The 24562-nt window shown below is 43.2% G+C and overlaps 1 protein-coding gene across 1 annotated transcript in view; it reads right to left on the reverse strand.

Annotated features, from left to right (window-relative positions):
- Positions 1-406: 406 nt before the first annotated feature.
- Positions 407-24562, reverse strand: part of exd3 (exonuclease 3'-5' domain containing 3) — a gene marked incomplete at both ends in the record, with an annotated part of 59229 nt that continues 35073 nt past the window's right edge. Inside the window, 2 exons of the mRNA XM_080743512.1 lie at positions 407-780; positions 1555-1621. Of these exons, the coding sequence (XP_080599638.1) occupies positions 407-780; positions 1555-1621 (441 nt within the window). The remainder of the gene's footprint in view (positions 781-1554; positions 1622-24562) is intronic.

Raw genomic sequence — 24562 nt, forward strand, 5'->3', positions numbered from 1 at the left:
AAATGTGTTTTGCAAGAATCGGCCTCATGGTGGAGCTAGAAGAGGTTCATGTGAGAATTGATGGGTGGAGGATGTGGTTTGGCAGGCAAGAAGTGTGTGTGCAAAATGTGGCATGGATCGGGGCAACGGTAGCGGAGATATGAGCAAGGCAAAAGTGTGACGTGTGACTGACTGACAGACGGACAGCTGGTCGAGGTTTTGATAGTAACTGCGACCTGACGGTCACAATAAGTCCCGGAAAAGACGCGCTGTGATTGTAGGCCAGTAGTCACTTTGACTGGCAGCGTAGTCTCCGGCACTCCCGGACGTCCGGCCTCCAGTTGTTGCACGTCGCTCCAATGAACTGCAGCGGCGGACGAGGCATCTAACCTTTTATATCTATTATATGGTGAGTGCAATATGGGTGTTACTGCGCTACACCAGTGCATACCGTTGTCAAAGACGTTTCGTCTTTGGGCAAGCGCAGAATGTCGTGGAACTGGGAGAGCATGCGAATGGAGTGAGAGCCTTCCCAGAACACCTTCCCACAGCCGGTGCAGACATAGAAGTGTGGTATTCTAGGTAGGATGGTGGGGGGGACCAAGTGGAGCTGTATGGAAGCACCCCCAGGGAAAGTGAGAGTGTCAGGGTCTAGGACCGACACAGGGGCCCAGTGACACTTATCGGCATAGGCGGGGAGGTCAGGGGTCTCACCAGAGGTCAAAGTGTCACTGTGCTCCACATCTTCCTGCGGAGTGCAGTCCAGTTCCGTGAGGTCAGAGTCCTTGTCTTGGAGAAATCCTACAGAAAAAAAGGGTAACGTATTACATTATGTATTTGCATGCAATGTACAGCCACGTACACCAGGATTGTGTCCCATGTACAGTATAAGGCAGGGTTCCCCAATTAGTTTTCCCCAAGGGCCGAATTATGTCTAGGGTACCAAGCATTGGTAACATTGCAGGGGGCGACGGTGGCGTTCCCGCTACTCCAGCGACAGTTTTCGTCGTTGTCGGGTGAAAATCTTGTACGTCCAAAACCGTTCGCTTTGAATTTATCATTTTAAAAATGATTAAACTAGTGAAAACAGACGATCTACAAGCACAGGCGTTGTGTGCTTGTAGATCTGCTGTTTTCACTACTTTTGTGCGACGGCCTTGTATGATTTGCGAAAGAACGTACAAATTTGATATAAGGTTTCCACCCAACAACGACGATATACTAATGTTGTTGCTGCTCTTATACCACCATTATTACTGTGGTTGGTGTGGGCCAGACAGTAGCGGCCCGCGGGCCGCCAATTGGGGAACCCTGGTATAAGGTCTGTAACAGCTCATGAACTACTAGGATTTTCAATGGCATCATAATTAGAGGCCTACTAAGACAAACATATTATTGTATGACCCTTTACACACATCTCGCACGCAAGCACACACACACACACACACACACACACACACACACACACACACACACACACACACACACACACACACACACACACACACACACACACACACACACACACACACACACACACACACACACACACACACACACACCACACACACTGACCTGTCTCTTTGAGCATCCTGATCATGTCCTCCCTGGGCAGCGCCATGTACTGGTTACTGTTACATGCCTAGAACAACATGGGGAATAAAGAATGTACTAAATTAGTTACTGGGATGATTGATTTTATTTGCCTTTAACCTGTGTGTTGATTTCTTTAAGCTCGTATCCTACCTCTTCCTCAAGAGGCGTTGCCTTTTGCCAGATTAGATTGATAATGGCTGTATTTTAAAATGTGAAAGATTTAAAATACATCTTCCAAACGTGTCCTAAAGCAGTGGTTCTCAACCTTTTCAGGCTGCGACCCCCAAAATAATCATAATTTAACTGGGGACCCCCCACCCTGACGAGCACTTAAAGTTGAGACAATACATTTTGTATAGCACGGTTCTATTGTGAAAATTGCGAGGCGTTGTGAGCATGTAGATCGGCTATTTTCACAATTCGTGCATATAATAGTTGCCAATTTGGCCAATGTATGATTTGTCATTTTAGACGTATTAAAAAAGGTCTTAAAAGTCCTTAAATTGTCACTTTAGAAATGTGCAGATACCCTCTATACACTTAAAATGTACACTGGTTTGTTTACTGTTGAGTGAGAAAACAATGTTACACAACTTACACATTAATTAAGGTAATCATCTGGGGACCCCCCAAAATAATTTGGGGACCCACCTGGGGGGCCCGACCCACGGGTTGAGAACCACTGTCCTAAAGCATGTGAGACTAGGCATTTGGGGATAAAATATATTGGGACAAACAGAAACAATATCCATCTGCAGGCTGGAAGACCTCGTTTAATTCTACTCTGGTCACAGATCTCTCTCTCTTCCCCCAATCCCTCAGCACACCACAATGCAATGCAAGGAGTTATGCTACTTTTAGCATTGTAGTTGGCCGTCTCCATGCAACATATATATTTTCACCTTTCCCTTATGTTATGTCACCACTTCTCTTAGGAAGCGTTTTGTTCATTGAACCGTTTTCACCACTGTTGCAGGCAGCCTCTCTCTCATCCAGTGAACAAGAGCACAGAATCATACCATGAACAATTTAAAAGAACGGCTGTCTTTAGGGGTAGAAGATATAACGCTCTCTGACTCTGAGTGACTACAAACACAACTAGAAGCAGTGCTCTTCCGAGCACAGGTCTCCACCAGGCCACACAAATCGGCCTGTTATAGCCACCATGAGGCTGATTTAAAAAATGTGGGGCAGAGGTTCTGAATTAGCATCCAGGGAGTGTGTGTGCTCAGTTTGGCAGCGATCGGGCCAACGGCGCCGGAGATTAGCTGGTAACAACCAGGCCACACAAATCGGCCTGTTATAGCGCCACCATGAGGCTGATTTGAAAAATGTGGGGCAGAGGTTCTAGATTGGCATCCAGGGAGTGTGTGTGCTCAGTTTGGCAGCGATCGGGCCAACGGTGACTGAGATTAGCTGTTCACAAACTGCGAGGACGCACGGACGCACGCACGGACGGACGCACGGACGGACGGACGGACGGACGGACGGAGGGGAAAACATACTCTCCCTCAGCCTTCGGCTGGTGGAGACAACCAGATGACAGGTCATGGAGAGAGAGAGAGAGAGAGAGAGAGAGAGAGAGAGAGAGAGAGAGAGAGAGTACACTGCTTAATGAAGTCAATGCTGAATTTGTTTAAAAATATCAATTAATTGAAGGGACAATATTCTTTTCACTCTTTGCCTCGACACTAGGATCAGCATGCGTACGATTTGATTGAGTTATATGTCATGATGACGTTTTGCTGGCTCTGACAAAATAAAGGCTGATCCAATTATCTGCAAAGCTACTTGCATCCGTGATGCCCACAAAGCAAGACCAAAGACCAAAGCAACTGCCAACCAACGAATACTTGATATACGCCAGGCTGGTGTGTGTGCCTGCTGTTCCTCAAAGTGCTCCCTCCTCCCCTCGTAGCTGTGCTTCTGGTGGAAGTGATCACCAACAGCATGACACAAAAAGGTGTGTGGGGAAAGCAGTCCTCTTGATACAACTTTTGCTTGTGTTATATTTCACACTATACACAGTAAACCAGGCCACCTGTGACATGTTGTGACATGGTCGACACGTCAACTTGAATCTATATCTTTTCTTCTCCAATCTGGAAAAACTCTAGAAAGTCTAGATTCACGAATCTCCCAGTTAACACACATCTTCTTTAGAAGGATCACATACAGTATATAATGAAAGAAACCCCAATCAAATTGGGGGTTCCCACACATTTTTAGGAATTTCCTTAACTTTTCCAGAATATTTAAACCAATTTCCAGGCCTATATAACAATCATTCAGCGCAATAAAGAGGCAGTGTAGCATAAATAGCGCATAGAATAGAATTATATGGTGTAGGTCCATTCCACAATTTCATGCCAAATGTTTTGCTACACCACCTATTCTAGGCCATAGGATCAGGCTGCAGCACAGTGTGAGGTTGTAGATCTGTTCCTTTTGTCGCGTGTGTGTGCCTGTTATAGTGACGTGTTGTTCATGAGTGATTCGTTCATAAGAATCAAATCATTAGCAAGACTCGTGAACAATTCGTTCAAATCCCTGAAATGTCGTTCACACTTTCGTTCACACCCCCGCCCCCTCCCCCTAATAGACCCCGGCACACAGGGTGGGCTGTACTCGCGACGTAATAAAAACGCTCCCGCAATAGTGTTTTTCACGGGACGATCATGATATGGACGGTGAACGTGAACAAATCTTTTGAACGGATCATTAACGTGAACGTGTACGAAATGATTCGCTCACTGAAATGAACGGGATTTCCCATCACTAGTGCCTGTGTGTGTGTGTGTGTGTGTGTGTGTGTGTGTGTGTGTGTGTGTGTGTGTGTGTGTGTGTGTGAGACAGTAGTTACACCTCAGTATCATTCACACATGGCCCTTTCTGTGTTAACACAGTTAACACATTGCCAGCCCCAACACACACACACACACACACACACACACACACACACACACACACACACAGACACACACAGACAGACAGCCATGCACAGAGAGGCCTGTAAGCCATCCTGACAGCATGTCAGTGCTAAAAGCCTTGTCAACACACCTGAGCACCACCCAGCAAACAGCATTCCATTTAGGGGAGGGCTGTAAATCAACACACACACACACACACACACACAAGCACACACACAGAGTCACAGACACACAGACAGTGTGTTTGGCATGGTGTTAAATATGGACATTAGGTTTTTCAAAAACCATCACAAAGAAGTTGGGCTCGCCCCTTAGTGGTCTGGTGAAAATGATGCCTTTCCCGAACTTAGATTTTCCTAAAAAAATAATGTTTTTATAACAGAATCCATTGAATGAAAAACCTCTTCCATTAATTATTTGAGGTTTCGAACATACTGACCTATCTAATATTGAATTCATTTGCAAACCGACCACTTGGGGTGTGAATTCAACTCGTTTGCGATGGTTTTTGAAAACCTAATGCCCATACCTGAAAATGCCCGAAATATTACTGACCATACGCCGCGGTACCCCGTACTACGACCAAAACACACTGCCCATACCTAATACCATGCCAAAAAACTAAAACTTGTCACCAAGTGTACCGTGGTGTAAAGTACAAGTAAAGTACAAGTAAGTACATTTACTTTATTACTGCACTTAAGTACACTTTTGAGTTATTTGAACTTTACTTTAGTATTTCCAATTTCCAATAGTTTTACTTCTACTCCACTACATCTCGGATCCAAATATTGTACTTTTACTCCACTACATCTATTTGAAAACGTAGTTACTAGTTACTTTGTAGATCTTGATCATTATTACAAAACCTACATTAATTAAACTTTAGCCCTCTATACATTTCGGCCATTTGAAAGTAGCCGATCTAAAAGCTGATTGTAAGCTTAACTTAAAAACGAAAACATTTTTTAAATGATAAAACTAACATTCGTCTTTTGAGGACCAGGAGAATTGCAAGCACAGGTCGCTCTCTTTCCCTGGAAAAAACATTAAACTATAAATCATCAAACAAATTCATCATGTAAAAATGTGTGTGATTTCTCTTCTCTCTTGGTGTATCCAGAGTTTGTTTCTGTGGCAACTGAGGTCTCGTTAGGAGAGCAGCTAGCCCAGTGGTTCTCACTAACTTTTTCATGTCAAGGACCACCATATTGACCCTTATTAGCCCATGGACCCACCATTTGAAAAGATCTGCCAGGGACCCCCATAAGAGAAGAATTTTACGGTTCTAGCAGTGATTCCCAAACATTTTAATTTCAAGGACTCCCAGTTTGACCTGTGGGTTTGGGTCCCCCAGAGGGGTCACCAAATTATTTTGGGGGGGTCCCCAGATGTTTAGCTAAATGTTAACATTGTTTTCTCACTCAAACAGTAAACAGAAGAACATACAGTATAAGTGTATACAGGGTACCTGCACATTTCTAAAGTGACAATTTAAGGAACTTAAAGACCTTTTTATTACCTCTGGTCAAACATTGGTCAAACTGTCAAATAGTAGAGGTACAAATTGTGAAAATAGCAGATCTACACGCTCACAACGCCTCGTAGTCTATTTTCACAATGGAACAGATCGAGTCAAACTAAATGTAATGCAAACTCCCACAATTCCAAGTTTGTGCAGGGTGCGGGGGGTTCCCAGTTCAAATATGATTATTTGGGGGGGTCGTGGCCTGAAAAGGTGGAGAACCACTGAGCTAGAACAGTGTTTCTTAACCCTTTCTTCTGCATGGGCACACTTTTCATGTCCCAAGAATCCATGGGCACACCAACATAATATGGAGGTGTAAATATCATCACTGTCGGGAAGAAACCTTGTATCTCCAAGTTTCAAATTTGTACGTTTCTTCACATAGTAAAGCCCTGCTTCATCATACAAGGCTGTCGCACAACAGTAGTGAAAACAGCAGATCTACAAGCACACAACGCCTCACACCGCGAGGCGTTGTGTGCTTGTAGATCGGCTGTTTTCACTAGTTTAAATCATTTTTAAAATGATAAATACTGGCTTTCAAGCAGTTTCTTGAGGGGGCGAACGTTTTTTGAGGGGCACACTTGACCCTTCTCAGGGCCACACCAAAGGTCCCCAGGCACAGTGGTTGAGAACCACTGAGCTAGACAGTGGTGGTGTGGGACTGGCAGAGGTAGGTGTCATCTCTCTCTGCAAGAGTACACTTCTTTCCGTCAGTACAGTCTGTCAGTACACCGTATTCCACTTGGAAGATGAATATGTATGACATAAACACACACGCGCACACACAGAAATATTGTGTGGCCCGTGCAACAAGTGTGCATAAAGTACACACACACACACACTACACATGCTCACAATGCACACAAGGCTTACACAGTGCGGCTTCAGACAGGAAAACAGACTGACTATTTACTCAGCTCAAAGTTTCCCAGGGTTGAGCAAGTCAAAACCTGCTCTGTGCTCAAAAAAGCGAAGCCATGGACAGGCGCGTGCTGACTCTACCTCTCACTCACTCACTCACACACACGCACACGCACACACACACACACACACACACACACACACACACACACAAAGTTATTTTGCATACACTCACGCATGCACGTACACACACACATTTGAACGCATCCTACTCATCCTAGATTGTAAAAAGGTTTTACAATATTACACTAAATAGATTAATTAAATAGACAAACAATGATTTAATACACATGCAGACTGATTGATTGACTGATTAATAAATTAGACTATATGTACAGTTATGAGCTAGTTTCAGTACAGCAGGAATAATAGGCCGTCCTTACCACTATATTAATATAACTTTAAGAATAAGAATAAGAATATATAGCACTGGTTCTCAATGTGGGGTCCGGGGACCACCAGGGGTCAAAACATTTAGCTGGGTAAGACTGAGGATTTACAGTGAAGATTGGTGGTCCCAGAGATTACAACATAATAATAATTGTATCAAATGGGGGTCAGTGGCCAAATGCAAACTGGGGGTCCATGAAATTCAAAAAGCAGAGAGCTACCAAATTATATAGCATGGTCAACAGACATATCCATATCCCAATGATATCAACACATATTTTTTCCTATTGATTACTCATGCCATGGAGACTTGAGTTCAATAATATCTTTTAGTTTTCTGCCGCATTCCCAAGGCAATAATTTGATTACAATAAACGTACCCTCATTGATTCCGGACCCTAATGCATTTGAGTCCCCATCCAGAATCAATGGGGGTAAAAGTACACTTTTCATATTTTTATCATAGGAATGCGACAAATACAAAAAATATTATTGAACTCAAGTCTCCATGGCGTGAGTAATCAACAGAAAAAATGACATTTTGGGGGTGAACTACTCCTTTAAGTGGTTAATTAAAGGGGAAGACCACCCATTTTCAATATTGAACTATGTCATTAATATACCTTAGAGGAGATGTGTGGAAATTTAAAAAAAGTTCCCCCTCTTCTGTGTTGCCTAGAACTGGAGGATTGATTTTGGGGTTTGTATTGCAAATTACAACTTGATGACATCACACATTGTACTTAACAATACAAACCCCAAAATCAATCCTCTAGTTCTAGGCAACACAGAAGAGGGGGAACTTTTTTTTAATTTCCACACAACTCCTCTAAGGTATATTAATGACATAGTTCAATAGTGAAAATGGGTGGTCTTCCCCTTTAACTGATGAAAAACCTTCCGATATGGAAACATGGTGGCCAGTTGCCTTTTAATAAATAAAGGCTTTTCCTCCTTTTTACTCCTGAGAGCCAGGATGTAACTGATTTAGCTGATTATTATTTAAAAAAAAATATTTATAATTTATTCGCGTCTATATAAGAAATATGAGAGAGTATCCCAAACTTCACGCTTTTCAATTATTCAGTTAGGCCTAATTCAGAATGGGTACACATTATTGTGTATCATTATTTTATGCTTTAACTATTGAAAAATAGCAGATATACAAGCTCACAGCGCAGCACCGAGTGCCGCGCTGCAAGCTTGTAGATCTGCTATTTTAGAAAAATCGTGAAAATTTGAATTTTGACCCGATTCTATAAGTGTCTTTTGAATCCTTCTAAGATTCTTTGAAAAACCTATGTTTCTATGTCAGCAATCTGGCTAGCCATCGTCAAAGAAAAGGTCCTTTTCACTTAAATGGAGCTCAGTTAGTCTGTTCTTGAGAGACTATTATGTCAGTGGTTCTCAAACCTTTTCATTTGAAGGACCCCCAAAATGATATTTATTTGGCCACGGACCCCCATCTCAAAATATTTAGTTCCAGGGACCACCCAGAAGCCAAATTTGAGTTACAAACATTCGCTTTGAAAATACATATAGTCAAAGATTTGCACACATTTTCACGACTTTTTCAAAAATAGCAGATCTACAAGCTCGCAGTGCGGCACTCAGTGCAGCGCTGTGAGCTTGTATATCTGCTATTTTCACTGGTTAAAGCATTCAATAATTCTAGGCCTAAATGGGTTAAAAAAAAATGTTTTGATAGAACAATCACTAAGATAATCGATAAGTTGCAAGCACTAGCGCTTTTACTTTTCTCTCTTCTTTAGTACACCTCCCGCATTCTCACACTCTGTGAGGCCGTGCTAGATAAAGAATGCTCCTTGTCGTGACAACAAAGGCTATCTAAAAGTGTGATACTGTGTTTCAAAGGATGGGAGGTGGTGGAAAAACAGAAAGAAGAGAAAGGGGCATAGTGGAAAGGAGGGAGGGAAGAGGGAAAGGGGAGGGCTGGAGACATTTCCCGAATGCTTGAGTGCGTGCACGTGCGTGCGCACATCACACACACACACGCACACACACACACACACACACACAGGCTCTGTAGGCTGCTCCCATGGGAAAAACCTAGTTTGATGTAAAGGGGTGGGACTTCCATGCTTGTTTGGAGTCACATGGTCAGCGTGGCTGGCCAATCGGGCAATGGTGATTTGATTCAAAGTGCAAAGGAGTCAGGTAAGCATTAACGTGGGAACTGGGGGGGGGGGGGGGGGGGGCAGTGGCTGAGGCTTTCTTCATTGCCCACTGTCTGAATTATTTACAAAGATCTAAAGGTTTTAAGTTGTTCATAACATGTACAGTATGTACATAGCCAAGTGAAATCAATAGAATTGAATTTGATGTACAGCACGTAAGCCTTTGGCTTCTTGTACATTTCCCACTTCTGCTAAAAATATTATAACTGCTGTAAAGGGCTTTGCACACAGACGCGTTCTTTCGTTCTTTTCTACAACGCGAGCATGTAGATCTGCTATTATCACAATATTTATCTTCGGAACATGTAATACCTACAATTCCAAGTGCTTGTCAGGGTGGGGGTCCCCAGTTCAAATATGTTTATTTTGGGGGTCACGGCCTAAAAAGTTTCGAGAACCCCTGGTATAGAGCATTTACAAATTCATCCACATTGACAACTCATTCTTATGACTTCCTATCTAGCCAAGCTTTATAAACTATATATTTTTTAAAGAGAAAACAATAAAAAAAATAAAAATAAGCGAATATTCGACTTCGGTGAACAACGTCGAATAGTGACTTTGATATTTGAATATTCGGTGAATGTCCTAACACACACACACACATAGGGCTGTCACGATTATGACATTTTACATGACGATTATTTGTCACTCAAATAACTGCGATTAACGATTTAATTGTGTCTTTGTCGTTGACAATGACATTTATGTTTGGCTTTTAGGCTTTGAAGTTGCACATGGTAGATATGACACATAACCTAAATATACAAAGAAATTACTGACATATTTGACAACTTTATATTTAAAAAATAACATTGATAGTGGAAATAGCCGATCTACAAGCTCACAACGCATCGCGATGCGGCGCGCTGTGAGCTTGTAGATCTGCTATTTCCACTATTTTTTACATTAAAAAAATATATATGAACATTTTCAACATGGAAACGATTATGACGATTACGAAAAATATTCGCGATTATGTCAAATAATCGCGATTAGACGATTATGTAATAATTGTGACAGTCCTACACACACACGCACCGAGATATCTGTAATGGGTCTCTGCTCTGGATGAGCAAACAAAATGTACACACTGCAACACGTTGTGATATTCGTTGCACGACACCCACACAATAAGTATACGTAGACCCAGGGACGTGCTGGTCATTGGGAAAAGCTGAACAACTCCCGAATGGCCGGTTCATTCCTGGCCGGTCCAGGCCGGCCATTAGGAAAAAAAAATTCAATGAAATGTCGGCCTTTGTTCCATTTTGGGGGCTGGGCGGCCAACAAAGTAAATCGTCGGGCAGAAACCTTGTATCTCCAAGTTTCAAATTTTTCGCAAAGCAAAGCCCTGCTTCATCATACAAGGCCGTCGCACAAAAGTAGTGAAAACAGCAGATCTACAAGCACACAACGCCTCGCGGTGCGAGGCGTTGTGTGCTTGTAGATCGGCTGTTTTCACTATTTTAAATCATTTTTAAAATGATAAACACAAAACAAACGGTTTTGGACATACAAGGTTTCCACCCGACCACGACGAAATATAACTCATGTAATTGGCCCACTGGCTTGTCTGAAATGGCAAATCTTTGAGTAGCAGCAGCGCTATAGAGAGAGATCTCTCTCTATAGCACGCAATGAGGGCCTCTCCAACTCTTTTTACCGGGCTGAATCAGGGGCCCAGCACGTCCCTGACCTGGACCACAGCAGAGCCTGTCTTGGCTTGACATCACACATAACCTCTGACACACCTCAACCCACACATGTCTTGAACACAAGTGTTCATTCACGCATGCACACCTGCATGCGCACACGCAGCCACACATGTATACGTGTATGTGTGCATGCACGCTCGAATGCACACTCACACATACACACGCACACGCACACACACACACACACACACACACACACACACACACACACACACACACACACACACACACACGCGCACACACAGTCACACACCCACCCTTCACTGACTCACCACATACCCCGTCATTACACCTGCATGACACATGCAAAATGGAAGTCACATCACTTCCTTTTCCCACAGAATACAAAGTACATAGTTGAGCAGTGTCTGTTAGAATCTAGGACTGTATGAGGCCAATTTTCAAGCCAGTTGTGACGGATATACAATTATATCCGTCACAACTTAACAATTATTATAAACTCAATTACGCATTTACTTCATTAATTCCTTGAACTAAGCCGGACCTTGTGACTAACTCAATTCTGAAATTATCCCAATTCTGATGCAGTCACATTACATGTTTTCCCAGGCAGGCCCACTTGTCCAGTACATGGGCTATGTTTGTAGTCCCAAGGGTAATGAGATAACATATGGTATATCACAACGAAAGCCATTTGATGGACGCTTTTATACAAAGCCACATAGCATCATGAGCATACATGTTTGGCATCGGTGGTCCCACAGGGAATTCTAAGCTCCTAACCCTAGCAGCATATGTGCTGCTGGGGTTATACAACTGAAAACTCCACGGTTACTCATCAATATTTGATACAACCTGTATGAGAAGTTGACAATTGAATTAGCTTTTCATTAATATAGAAACGAGTACAATACATATTCCTATGCAACAGCATTACAAAATTCAGTAGCTCTGATAAATAGTAGTTCCATTAATGCAAACACTCTTGAGGTCGATTAGTGACTGAGGGCCCTATTTAGACGATCTATGACGCACAACACGGGTGTCTTAAACACAGGGGTTTGTCCACACCAATATCTGGTCGCAAAGCCTGGCGCATTGCGCTAAGGAGTTGTACTAAGCCTCTGAATTATGGGTGTGTTTTGTCAGTTGCATTAATTAAACCAATCAGTGACGGTTCCCATCACCTTTAAGAAGCAACTGCGCCTTCATCGCTTTCATGTTAATTAAACAACGGATGAAAATTGACTATCTATGGGAGCATTAACCCATTTAGGCCTAGAATTATTGAATGCTTTAACCAGTGAAAAATAGCAGATATACAAGCTGTGAGCTTGTAGATCTGCTATTTTTGAAAAAGTTGTGAAAATGTGTGCAAATATTTGAATATATGTATTTTTAAAACGAACATTTGTAACTCAAATTTTGCTTCTGGGTGGTCCCTGGAACTAAATATTTTGAGATGGGGGTCCGTGGCCAAATACATATCATTTTGGGGGTCCTTCACATTAAAAGGTTTGAGAACCACTGACATAGTAGTCTCTCAAGAACAGACTAACTGAGCTCCAGTTAAGTAAAAAGGACCTTTTCTTTGACGATGGCTGGCCAGATTGCTGACATGGAAACATACGTTTTTCAAAAAAACCTTAGAAGGATTCAACGACACTTATAGAATCGGGTGAAAATTCAAATGTTCACGATTTTTCTAAAATAGCAGATCTACAAGCTCGCAGCGCGGCACAGCTTGTATATCTGCTATTTTTCAATAGTTAAAGCATAAAATAATGATACACAATAATGTGTACCCGTTAATGTGATTTAATGTCAGGAGACACAGAGGAAACAAAAGCTTTCTGCAGTCAATCACTGCATTTCGGGAAAGTCCTGTTCTGGCGAAGCCCGAACTGGCGAAGTGGGGATTTGTCTCCTACCGTAGCGATCTGGCGAATCGATTGTCCACGACACTGCAAGCGGCGCGAAGGCCAGCGGACCTTGGTCCTGCTCTTCGCCCCCGAGCGCCGCAGGCGCGAGTGGCCGCGAAGAGCGGGCCAGGGCCGCGCGGCCGGCGGAGCGCCGCGCGAGTTACGAAGCCGTGGTGAATGCAATCGTTATATTTATGCCCAGGCCGTAAGGCCTGGGCAAGCGCACGATAAACGCCCTGTCCAGAAGACGTTCGCCAGATCGCTACGGTATCGGACATTTCCCCACTTCGCCAGTTCGGGCTTCGCCTAAAAGGTACGTGCCCCTGCAGCCCAGTGTCTCATGTCCATGAGACATGAGACATATCTGTGATGTCTTGACATTAACTTAATATCCACTTGCTCATTCTCAGTCAGGTTATTTTTTAAACTGCATATCAAAGCATGACAGAGGCACAGCGGGATTGCACTCTGTGCACTCTGGGAGCCCCATTTGGAAAATGGTAAATGGTGCATTTATATAGCGCCTTTATATCCAAGGCGCTTTACAGAGATTGTGCATTACATTCACCCGTTCACACACACATTCATACACCGATGGCAGAGGAAACCATGCAAAGCACCAACCTGCTCACCGGGAGCAACTAGGGGTTCAGAGTCTTGCTCAAGGACTCTTCGACACAAACACTGGGGGAGCCCGGGATCGAACTGGGTACCCTTCGGGAACCCGATCCATGTTCTAATGGCGGTTTCTCTACCCCTGAGCCACTGCCGGAAAGGATTATGACCTTACTGTCGCTACAAAGACAGATAATGAAACTACCGAACATAAATGCACCTTATATAAAACAAGGACATGCTACAGTATATCAGTCCTTCCAACTATCACTAGTCACACAATTCAAATCAACATTGCATCGACCATACCTGATTACACGCACGCACGCACACACACTCTGTCATGGGAGTGACGCTGCTACTGTAGATGATTTCGCTCAAAGTTCATTGTTGCTGGTGCATATTTCGCCCTCATTCTCTTTCCTTGGGTTTTTTCTTCTCCAAGGCAGCAAGGCACGCGGGGAATGTTATTGTAATGCAGAGTGATTCATCCAGGACTGTAAATATTGACAGTGGTTAAATGGTGATGGCTGCTGCTATACTGCTGCAATACGTAGGTTTGTCCTGTTCTGAGGGGGAGCCGAGAGGGAAGGCAACAGAAGCGACATTTTTCAGACTAGAAAGATGCAATTCTGGGAAAGTGCAAGTGTGGTTGCTGTGACGCGAGTCACACTTGCAAATCGAGAGTGTACAAATGGGTCCTGTTAGGGTCCATTTGGTTCCAACCTGTACACTCTGAGTTTAACATTGATTTTACAATATAAATTGACGTCTCATGGGACATAAATGCCATTAAATAGGGGTCCATCACCTAATGCAGGGGTCTTCAACAGGGGGTCCGGGAACCCTAGGGGGTCCTCAGAGTTATTACAGGGGGTCCTCCAAATCTTTGTGTGATAGAAACTTATTTTCTCTTTTTTTATATCAACCACTTGAACCCTAGCGTCCATAATATATTCCGAGAACTTTAGCCAAAAATAGCCGATCTACAAGCTCACAACGCCTCGCAGCAAGGTTTAGTGTAGAGGGGAAAAAGAGCAGACTAAGTACAGAGTGAAAGGTCAAGATAATTAAGTATTGACGGTTCAAGTGGTTAAATATCTGAAATGAATCGTGCTGTCAAATGATGAAACTATATGGAATCTATGAGAAGGTTGTGGGGGTCCCTGCTTCATCGCTCTCTCAACTAGGGGGTCCTTGGCCTGAAAACATTGAAGACCCCTGACCTAATGAATGACAAACTGGGGGTCCTTGACAATTGGTTGAGAATCACAGCTATAGAGCCCTAAAAACGTCTCTTCTGGGGGTCCCTGGCACTTCTTTTCCTGAAAAGGTTTGGGAACCACTGTGGTAGTGGTTTTATTGAGACCACAAATGACAGTGGTCTCTGGAACAAAGGATCGAAGGCACAAAACGGCCACACTGGCAGTTTGTTATCAGAAGCACCACACACTCATCAGCCCATGTATGTGCTTATGTGTGGTTATCACAAACACACCCACCCACACACTCACACACACCAATGGCAATTGTCTTTTTTATAACAAAGACTGGTAAATATAATTCCCTACAGTCTCCATACATCCTGGGTGGTCAAATGAACCAATTTGTCATGATTATTTATCACCGAACATCAGGCACATTTCGAACCGTCTGTGACTCGATCCATTGCAGAGCTTGCAGTGACATAACCCTATGTTCACTGTTTCAGGTGTCAGCTTGTAAAAGGAAAAGAGGTATTTTCAGACCATTTAAACAATTTAGGCATTAGTGATGCTCATCAGAAGAGAAGCTAATATGTGATTTAGAAAAGTGTAAGGAATAAAGACATGTTAAAAAAGAGGTTTGTTGTTCTGAAAAAAAAAAAGTATTTTAATAAACTAATGTTGCAAAATCAGTACAGCCTTGGTTGAGGATGCATGCCGTCACACAACCCATGCCAAGATTTTAACGTAGGCTCATTATTCTGCTGCTTAGGCCGTATTTAATTTTGATATTACTCCTGATTATATTCAAATAGTTTTTAATACAATAAATAATGCCTGTTGTTCAGCTACATTGTAAAACACACACCTGCTTGTAATTCATTCCATGAAAATTGATACGGTCGTTTTCTATACCGTAACGTCACTGTCGGGTAGAATCCTCGTATCGCCAAGTTTCAAGTTTGTAAGTTTTTTCACAAAGTAAAGCCCTGCTTCATCATACAAGGCCCACCGACACCGACGATATGCCTGTAATCATTCCAGATATTCTGGCCGACACACACACACACACACACACACACACACACACACACACACACACACACACACACACACACACACACACACACACACACACACACACACACACACACACACACACACACACACACACACACACACACACACACACAACCCTAAGGATGAGCAATGGGAGGTTGAGATGAAGGCAAATAGAGGAGAGGCCAAGGGCCCAGGGTTAAGTGGCAATAATGACACTGGATAAGAAGTCTGTGTCTGTGTCTGTGTGTGTGTGTGTGTGTGTGTGTGTGTGTGTGTGTGTGTGTGTGTGTGTGTGTGTGTGTGTGTGTCTTCTGTGTGTGTGTGTGTGTGTGTGTGTGTGTGTTGTGTCTTCTGTGTGTGTGTGTGTGTGTGTGTGTGTGTGTGTGTGCGCGCGCATGTCGTTTGTGTGTGGTCTGTGTGTGTGTGCGTGCGTGCGTGCGTTTGTGTGAGAGACTGTGAAGCTTGATGCACTTCAAAGACTTTCAGGGAGTGCCTGTTTCGTCGGGGAAACACAGAGGTGGAACATACCGACGGAAAGAAAAGGAGAGTGAAAGAAAACAGAGAAAGAGAGAGAGAGAGAGGGAGAAGGCAAGAAAGAAGGAGAGTTCTGAAGGGGGGGGGGGTTAAAGAGGAAGCGGTACAACATGTTGAACAAAGGCTCAGGGGAAAGAGAAGAAGAGGTGGAGGATGGTAGAGGAGATGGGTTGGAGGAGGTACGCGGTAGGGTTGCAGTGGTCGTACTGCAGGGGTCTTCAACAGGGGGTCCGGGACCCCTAGGGAGTCCTCAGAGTTACTACAGGGGGTCCTCCAAATCTTTGTGTGATAGAAACGAAAGAAAATAGATTTTGTAGAGGGGAAAAAGAGCAGACCAAGAACAGAGTGAAAGGTCAACTTTATTAAGTATCGACGGTTCAAGTGGTTAAATATCTGAAAACACAAATTGTCATGAATCCAAAATACACGATGATGATTGTATGTCAAACGATGAAACTATATGGAATCTATGAAAAGGTTGTGGGGGGTCCCTGCTTCATCTCTCTCTCTCAACTAAGGGGTCCTTGGCCTGAAAACCTTGAAGACCCCTGTCGTACTGGGTTGTGTGTGTGTGTGTGTGTGTGTGTGTGTGTGTGTGTGTGTGTGTGTGTGTGTGTGAGAGGGGGGGTTCAGTGAGGTGAAAACCAATTGAAAGAAACGATCATGAGAGTTCCTGTGTCATAGACCCCCTTTAATTCCTCTCCTGCTCTCCTTTCCTCCGTCCCCTTGCTCCCTCTCTCTTTCTCTAGCGACCAGCCCCGGCAAATTCCCAAAGGGCCAGGGGCAGTCCCCTTTCAGTCTCCAGTGACACAGTAATTAGAAGTGTGGGAACTGAATCCGTGCCTCTTTCTGAGCACCCCCTCCCCCATTCCCTTCTTTTTTTTTGCTGCCCTCCTCGCCCCCCCCCCCCCCCCCCCCCCCCAAACCAGCTCCCGGCACTAGCCTCTCCCTCCTCCACCCCCCCCACCACCTCCTCCAACTCTGTGTGCTCGCTGCTGCACCACCACCTCAGCTTTCTATCTCAGGGACCCCCCGCTCCCACCTCCACCTCCTCCAAACCCCCTGCAGGAGTCTCATAGGCCTCTACTGATATTCATGGGAGCTATTCGGGATGTGCGTGCGTGTGCGCGCGCTGGCACACACACACACACACACAACCCCAAACCCCTTTACCCCCCAACACCAAGCCACAGAGTCCCTATCTCTCAGAACAGAGTAACGCTGTCTCTCCCGCTCTCTGTCAAGCCCCCCACCGCCGCCACCCCCCCCCCCACCCACCCACCCACCCCAACCCCCTTCCCTATCTCTGAGCCGATAACCATGGGAACTGCAGCACTGTGGGAACGGGCCACCAGTTGACCAAAATAGACAGCAGGAAAATGGAGGGAAAGAAAGAAAGAAAGGGTTCCCTGCATCCAAGGAGGCCTCCGTGTGTGTGTGTGTGTGTGTGTGTGTGTGTGTGTGTGTGTGTGTGTGTGTGTGTGTGTGTGTGTGTGTGTGTGTGTGTGTCTGCTTGCTTGCGTGCGTGCGTGCACACGTGCGTCTATGTGTAGGAGGTTGAAAGGCTCATCCAGATAGACAGGTACTCATGTGCTACAGTCACTTCTAATAACAGGCGAGACACTGCAAAGCTAATACATGGATGGTACAGTTTTGGTTTGACCAGGTGGGATAAGCTCAAACATGATGTTCACACATATACGGCGTAGGGGTGGGCGATATGGTGATAATTATCGCTGAGACGATACAATGTCTCCACGATATGCCTTTTCAGAGACATCGTATATATCGTGATACAATTGAGGGAGCCTTGTACAAAAGAATCCTGTTTAATCGATATATCGTGATACAATTGAGGGAGCCTTGTACAAAAAAATCCTGTTTAATCGTTAATACAGAGATTCATTGCAGAATTCAATTTAAACCTGCATTTTAGTCTAAATCAGTGGTTCTCAAACTTTAAAATGTCAAGGTCTCCACTTAACTCTGACAGTAAACAAATGAAACCAAATGGACCCGGCCGTAAGGGTCCATGTGGTTTCATTTGGACCCTTTCATTTGTACTTACATATTTGTATAGAGTTACATACTTGTAAATTGTTCAATTTAGACCTCCCAAAAGGAACCTAGAGAGTCTAGTTTTTGTTAAGTAACTTGAAAAATAACATAAAAACCAACGTGGAAAAGAATTATGATAAAATTGTGTATCGTGATACAGCTTGGGAAAATATCGTGATATCGTATTTTTCCATATCGCCCACCCCTATGTTCACACATAAACGGCGCGTAAACTAAGCGTTGAAAAGAAGGGTGCAAAAAGAAAAGAAAAGAAAACACCGACAAAAAAACCAAACAAACGGACGCAGCAGCAGTGGTCCGGTCAAGCGGCTACACCCATGACGACAAATACACATCCCAACAGTAAAATAATAGCACTTCATCATCACACCCAGTAACACTCACCTCCATAAGCCCATACACACGTGCACACACAGCAGCTAGTAAACCCACACCGAAAACATTCCAGAAAAGCAGTCTGGTCAGCAATCAAAGATCCGCGTTAATTGATCGTATTCCCACGGTGGCCTTCATGCTCTTAGTGTATGTCATAACCATCGAGCATGACGTATAAGAGATAGATGATAGTTACTAGGGGTGTAACGATACATTTTAACAGCTATCACGCATCACGATACATGGTTAACGATACGATACATGGACGATATTGGTTCATTCATGGCGATACAATACGATTCGATTCAATGATTCAAAATCGATACAGTAACTATTTAGCAAAGAAATTAAATCTGTGTAAAACGTGTAAAAAATCTATTATTATGGAATAAACAATGTGATTCTCTAGCAAATACATGGACATTATATTTCAACACATATGGACAAACCCACCTTGACATGAACACAGAGATTACACACATTTATTGATAGACCAAGAGTAGCTATATGAAATGGAAAGGTAATTAGACCCTCTTCTCTCTTAAAATTGCCAAATACAAGGCAGGCACAAATACTTAGTTTCCATACAATTAATGATTTGCATTGCAAAACAATTCGATACCGATTACCACATTTTAAAACGATACGATACAAAGTATGATATTTTGCTTTTGCAAACGATGTAGTAGATCATTGCAAATTAAAATCGATTTTTCGATTCAATTACTACATTGTTAGACCCCTAATAGATACCTTTATTGATCCCGTGGGGGAAATTTTGGCACCAAGGAACACACAGCAGAAAAATTTACAGATACAGGGCAAAGATGTACAGTCGGTACAGAAGAAGGAAAAAGAAAACCCTGATCAAACAGATATTTAATAAAAGTACACAGACGTATATAAACCCTATACAGACATCCCGCCTGGTAGAGGGTGGTCACGATCATGAAATTGCTCAAATAACTGCGATTAAGGATTTAATTGTTGTTAAATCGTTGAACATTGGAACATTATGAAGCTTATAGGCTTCGTAAACTAAAGCTGCACAATAACTTACAATAACGCTTATACTTTGTAACTTAATACTGCTATTTCCACAATTTTCTTTTAAATCTTGAAAATACATGAAGAACTCTCGACATGGAAATGATTGACGATTGCGATGATTATGCATAAAATAAATTGCAATTATCTCAAATAATTGCGATTGGGCGATGTACTATATGTATAATAACTGTCACAGCCTACTGGGGCAGAACAACAAGGACAATATTAATAATAACGTATGCAGACCGATTCCACCTATACAATCATCCTTCCTGATGTAGAACAAGAAGAGAGTGGCCAGTTTAAGCCTAGCTATGACATCAGCACAAAAAAGCAACGTTACAAATGACAACAGATGTTATGGTAGTCAGCAATGGCTGACATTCAGTTCTCAGAGGCACTTGCCCTTCGGGCAGACAGGTCATGTTCTACTTGGTAACTTGCCCAAAGGTCATGCCCACTTGCCAACCCTAACCCTGAAAGAAAACTCCACCTGGCTGAAAGTTTTATTTTATTTACCTGCCAGGGGCAGGTGGGCAACCCTTAGTGTCAACGCCTGGTCAGTCATACAACGCCCCACAAAGTAAATTACAGTCGCTGTCTGTGTGCGACGTGCGCCATTATACATTCTCATAGCAAATGGTACCAAGAACTGACAAAATGAAGAGCAAAATGAATATAGTAATGATGCAACTTTCAAGTACTTATATCAGAAAACAATAGAAAGCTACAAATACAAAATACTGACCTTATAAGTAAATGGTCTTGGCGTGTTAAGTATTCACCAACACAAGCTTGGGTCTTAAGACTTCCAAAGAAATGTACGCTCTTCCAGTGTTCAGTTTTTGAATAATGGACTTTCCAGACCAAGCTGCAAACATTGGAACTGTAAAGATATTGTTTGCATGTATTTGTCTCCTCAGACCAATCTACTGTATCTAAAATCGTACATGGGTAATGGTGCAGGGACTGACACAGCTGATTTTAGATTTTTCTCAAATGTAAGCCATGTATTACCATTTTTACCATGAGCTATGGGATCTGTAGTCGTCGCGGCCCCATAGCCCGGACGGACAGCTGTGGTTGCTGTGGTTTTATTGGTTGGGTGTCAGGATGAATGTGGTAGGCGTAGGGATTGGGACGCTAATCGTTATCGTAAGTATCGTTTATCGTGATGCACTCTGTCGTCATGCACTCACTGGGATCAATTCACCTTTTTATTTAACGAGCTGCATATCTGGTACCATTTAAACCCTCTACATACATAATTGGTAAAACTGATGTGTAAAAACTGAACGTAACTTGAAAAGTCTTTTTTCACTCTCGACCAAATCTCTTCGCCATAAAGCCGATCTGCAAGCTCTTGTAGATCTGCTATTCTTTTGGCAAAGGTTCCGCCCCAGGATAATGGATGTAGGGGGTATTTTGATTTTCGCGATAATATCGTAAATCACGATTTCTTTGGTCACAAATTATCGTGACATGACTTTTTCATATCATCCCATCTCTAGGTAGGGGTGTGTGATTTGGGCTCTGCTGTGTTTGGAGCTGGAGGGAGTGACTCACGGGAGCAGTGCCAGGGCTAATCGATCGGCAGGTGTTTCCACCCCTTTATAACAGAAAAGCTGGACACAGGAGGAGAAAGACAGAAAGCCGGCTCAATGGTGCAAAGTTATAAAGGACTTTGATTTAGGCCTAGAATAATTATTGAATGCTTTAACTATTGAAAAATAGCAGATATACAAGCTTGTAGATCTGCTACTTTTGAAAAAGCCGTGAAAATGTGTGAAAATCTTTGAATATATGTATTTTTAAAGCGAACATTTGTAACTCAGATTTTGCTTCCGGGTGGACCCTGGAACTAAATATTTTGAGATGGGGGGTCTGTGGCCAAATACATATCATTTTGGGGGTCCTTCACATGAAAAAGTTTGAGAACCACTGACAGAGTAGTCTCTCAAGAACAGACTAACTGAGCTCCAGTTAAGTGAAAAGGACCTTTTCTTTGACGATGGCCAGATTACTGACATAGAAACATAGATTTTTCAAAAAACCTTAAAATGATTCAAAAGACACTTATAGAATCAGGTCAAAATCGGGTCTAAATTCTAATTTTCACAATTTTTCAAAAATAGCAGATCTACAAGCTCACAGTGCGGCACTCGGTGCCGCGCTGTGAGCTTGTATATCTGCTATTTTTCAATAGTTAAAACAGGAAATAATAATACGCAATAATGCGTACCCGGTCTAAATAGCTTAAACGCATGGCAAGTCGCAGACCGAGCAAAGCTTGGCTATATACTGTAGACTTGGTACACCGATATAATCCAGTGTGGTTGTTCATGTACAGTACGTGTGTAGTCAATAAAGCGCAGAAGCTTTAATAATGATTACATAACCGTCTCATCAGTTGTGTCGGCAGGAACCCACGGAAGCACTAAGTATGGTACACTGACCCTCTCCTCCCCAAAGCTAAAATGCTGGCATGCAGTTCCTGTGAGAAAAAAACTGCTTCTGCTTTGGCGTGTGATAGGAGGAGGAGGAGGAGGACAAGCAAAGACGCAAGTAGAGCATCATCGTCCTAATCTTTTATTTTTTTCCACATACACTGGGTATAATTTTCCATTCCATTTATATCCTGCTCATTTTTCAGTAGCCCGAATAAGTCCAAGAAAGTCTGAGGTCTGGTCTTAGTAGTCCTGCCTGCCCCTCCCTTCCACCACCTCTCTCACTTCTTCCTTTTTCGCACTTTGATTTCTCTCAATTTACTATTTCTGTTTCTATCAAAATATGAATGTAACTTATTTTTAGTCCATCCTCCATCCATTGTTTGCCCATCCTCTGCCTTCTCACGCACCAATGCACGCACGCACCTCCCTTCTTGCTCTACTTTCTCAGGGCCTTTCCCAAGCCAACAGCCTGCCCTCCAGCCGTGTACCTCATTGCAAGCTTTGGTGGTGGGGAGCTTTCAACTTGTCCCACCCCACCACAGCTTTCACTTTAATGTGTGTGTGTAGAGTCAAAGAAAAGGATAGGGAATGACAGAGAGAACGTGTGTGTGTGTGTGTGTGTGTGTGTGTGTGTGTGTGTGTGTGTGTGTGTGCGCGCGCGTGTGCGCGAGCGCGCATGCGTGCGTGCGTGTATGTGTGTCTCCAAGCCAAGCCTTCCAAAGCAAACAGACTCCTAACCTCCTGATAGCATCACATCAGGCAGACTGCAGGCTTTGGGAAGAGCTGCAAGTAGACTGGGATATAATGCTGGACTGGCTTCCCATTCCCAAAAAACAGAATATAAACAGGCATGTGTGGACGGACACACACGCACGCACGCACGCACGCGCACGCACACGCACACGCACACACACACACACACACACACACACGATTATACTATAATAATATTATATATTATAGTATATAACCACAGTATTGCAAGAGACGCAAGAATTCTCACCCTAAAGTTACTCATAAGGGACCTTAGGGGGGAGACCAGACAATAATACATTGTGTTTAGCATAGGATAACTATAACTCCATTCACATGTGCTTGAAATGCTGGCAATTTACCTGTATATTTAATTTTGACGTGTGAGCATGCTCCGATTTTTGGAAGCTGGCATTCAGCCCAATAAAGCCTTTTCTTTATTTTTTTTATATTATCCAGGAAACGGACCAGAAGTTCATGAGTTGGAAAATTAAGTGTTGTAACTGTTAGGAGTTTGAAACTGTCCATAGCAGTGTAACATTATGTAGCCAAGGACCAAGCAGGAGATAAAAAGACAAAGATCTGTATCAGGGGGTATAGGATTTGCTAGCCAGGACTCCCTCATTCCACAGGGAATGTTGGTATTGTAAAAATAAACCTGGGAAAGACCTGGCTTCTCTTCCTCTCATGCATTTGTTCACACGCTGAACGGGACCCACTGTGAAAACAAGTTCTGTAACAATGCAAAAGGAGAAGCAAAGATTATTTGCATGAGACGCAAACAGTACCTATCAAAACGGTACCGTTGTCATCATACAGTTATCACACACATTGCTGTGCGATTAGAGAGGACCAAAACGAAGATTGGTTGAAAATGGGTGATGTCAAGGCTCCAGAGTGTCCAGAGTCTATAGACTAGGATGTAAACAAAGTGTCGGCCCTACAATGAAAAAGTTGACTATAGCTCCTTTAATTGAATACTGAACGAAACCAGTAACACAGATACAGACAGCCGTGTTAAAAAGGTTAGTTTGTGGCCCTGGCCCTGGCTCCTTTAAGTGGCAAATGATTTCCTGAACTATGGCACTGAATAAAGTTATGACAGATGACTGGAGTGGAGGCTATGAGGAAATGCTAAGAAAGCCTGAAGAGGACCTTCCAGAGAACCGATTAAACAGTTTGCTTACCACAAACATGGCTGCAATCTGCCATTTCTGGGCCTAAGCTGCATTTGGTGAACGCCAACGAGGCCAAAAACATGGTTTTGTAGATGAATAAGGAGTATATTAGTGT

The sequence above is a fragment of the Nannobrachium achirus genome (genome assembly GCF_963921795.1).
Source record: "Nannobrachium achirus genome assembly, chromosome: 15".
Taxonomy (NCBI): Eukaryota; Metazoa; Chordata; class Actinopteri; order Myctophiformes; family Myctophidae; genus Nannobrachium; species Nannobrachium achirus.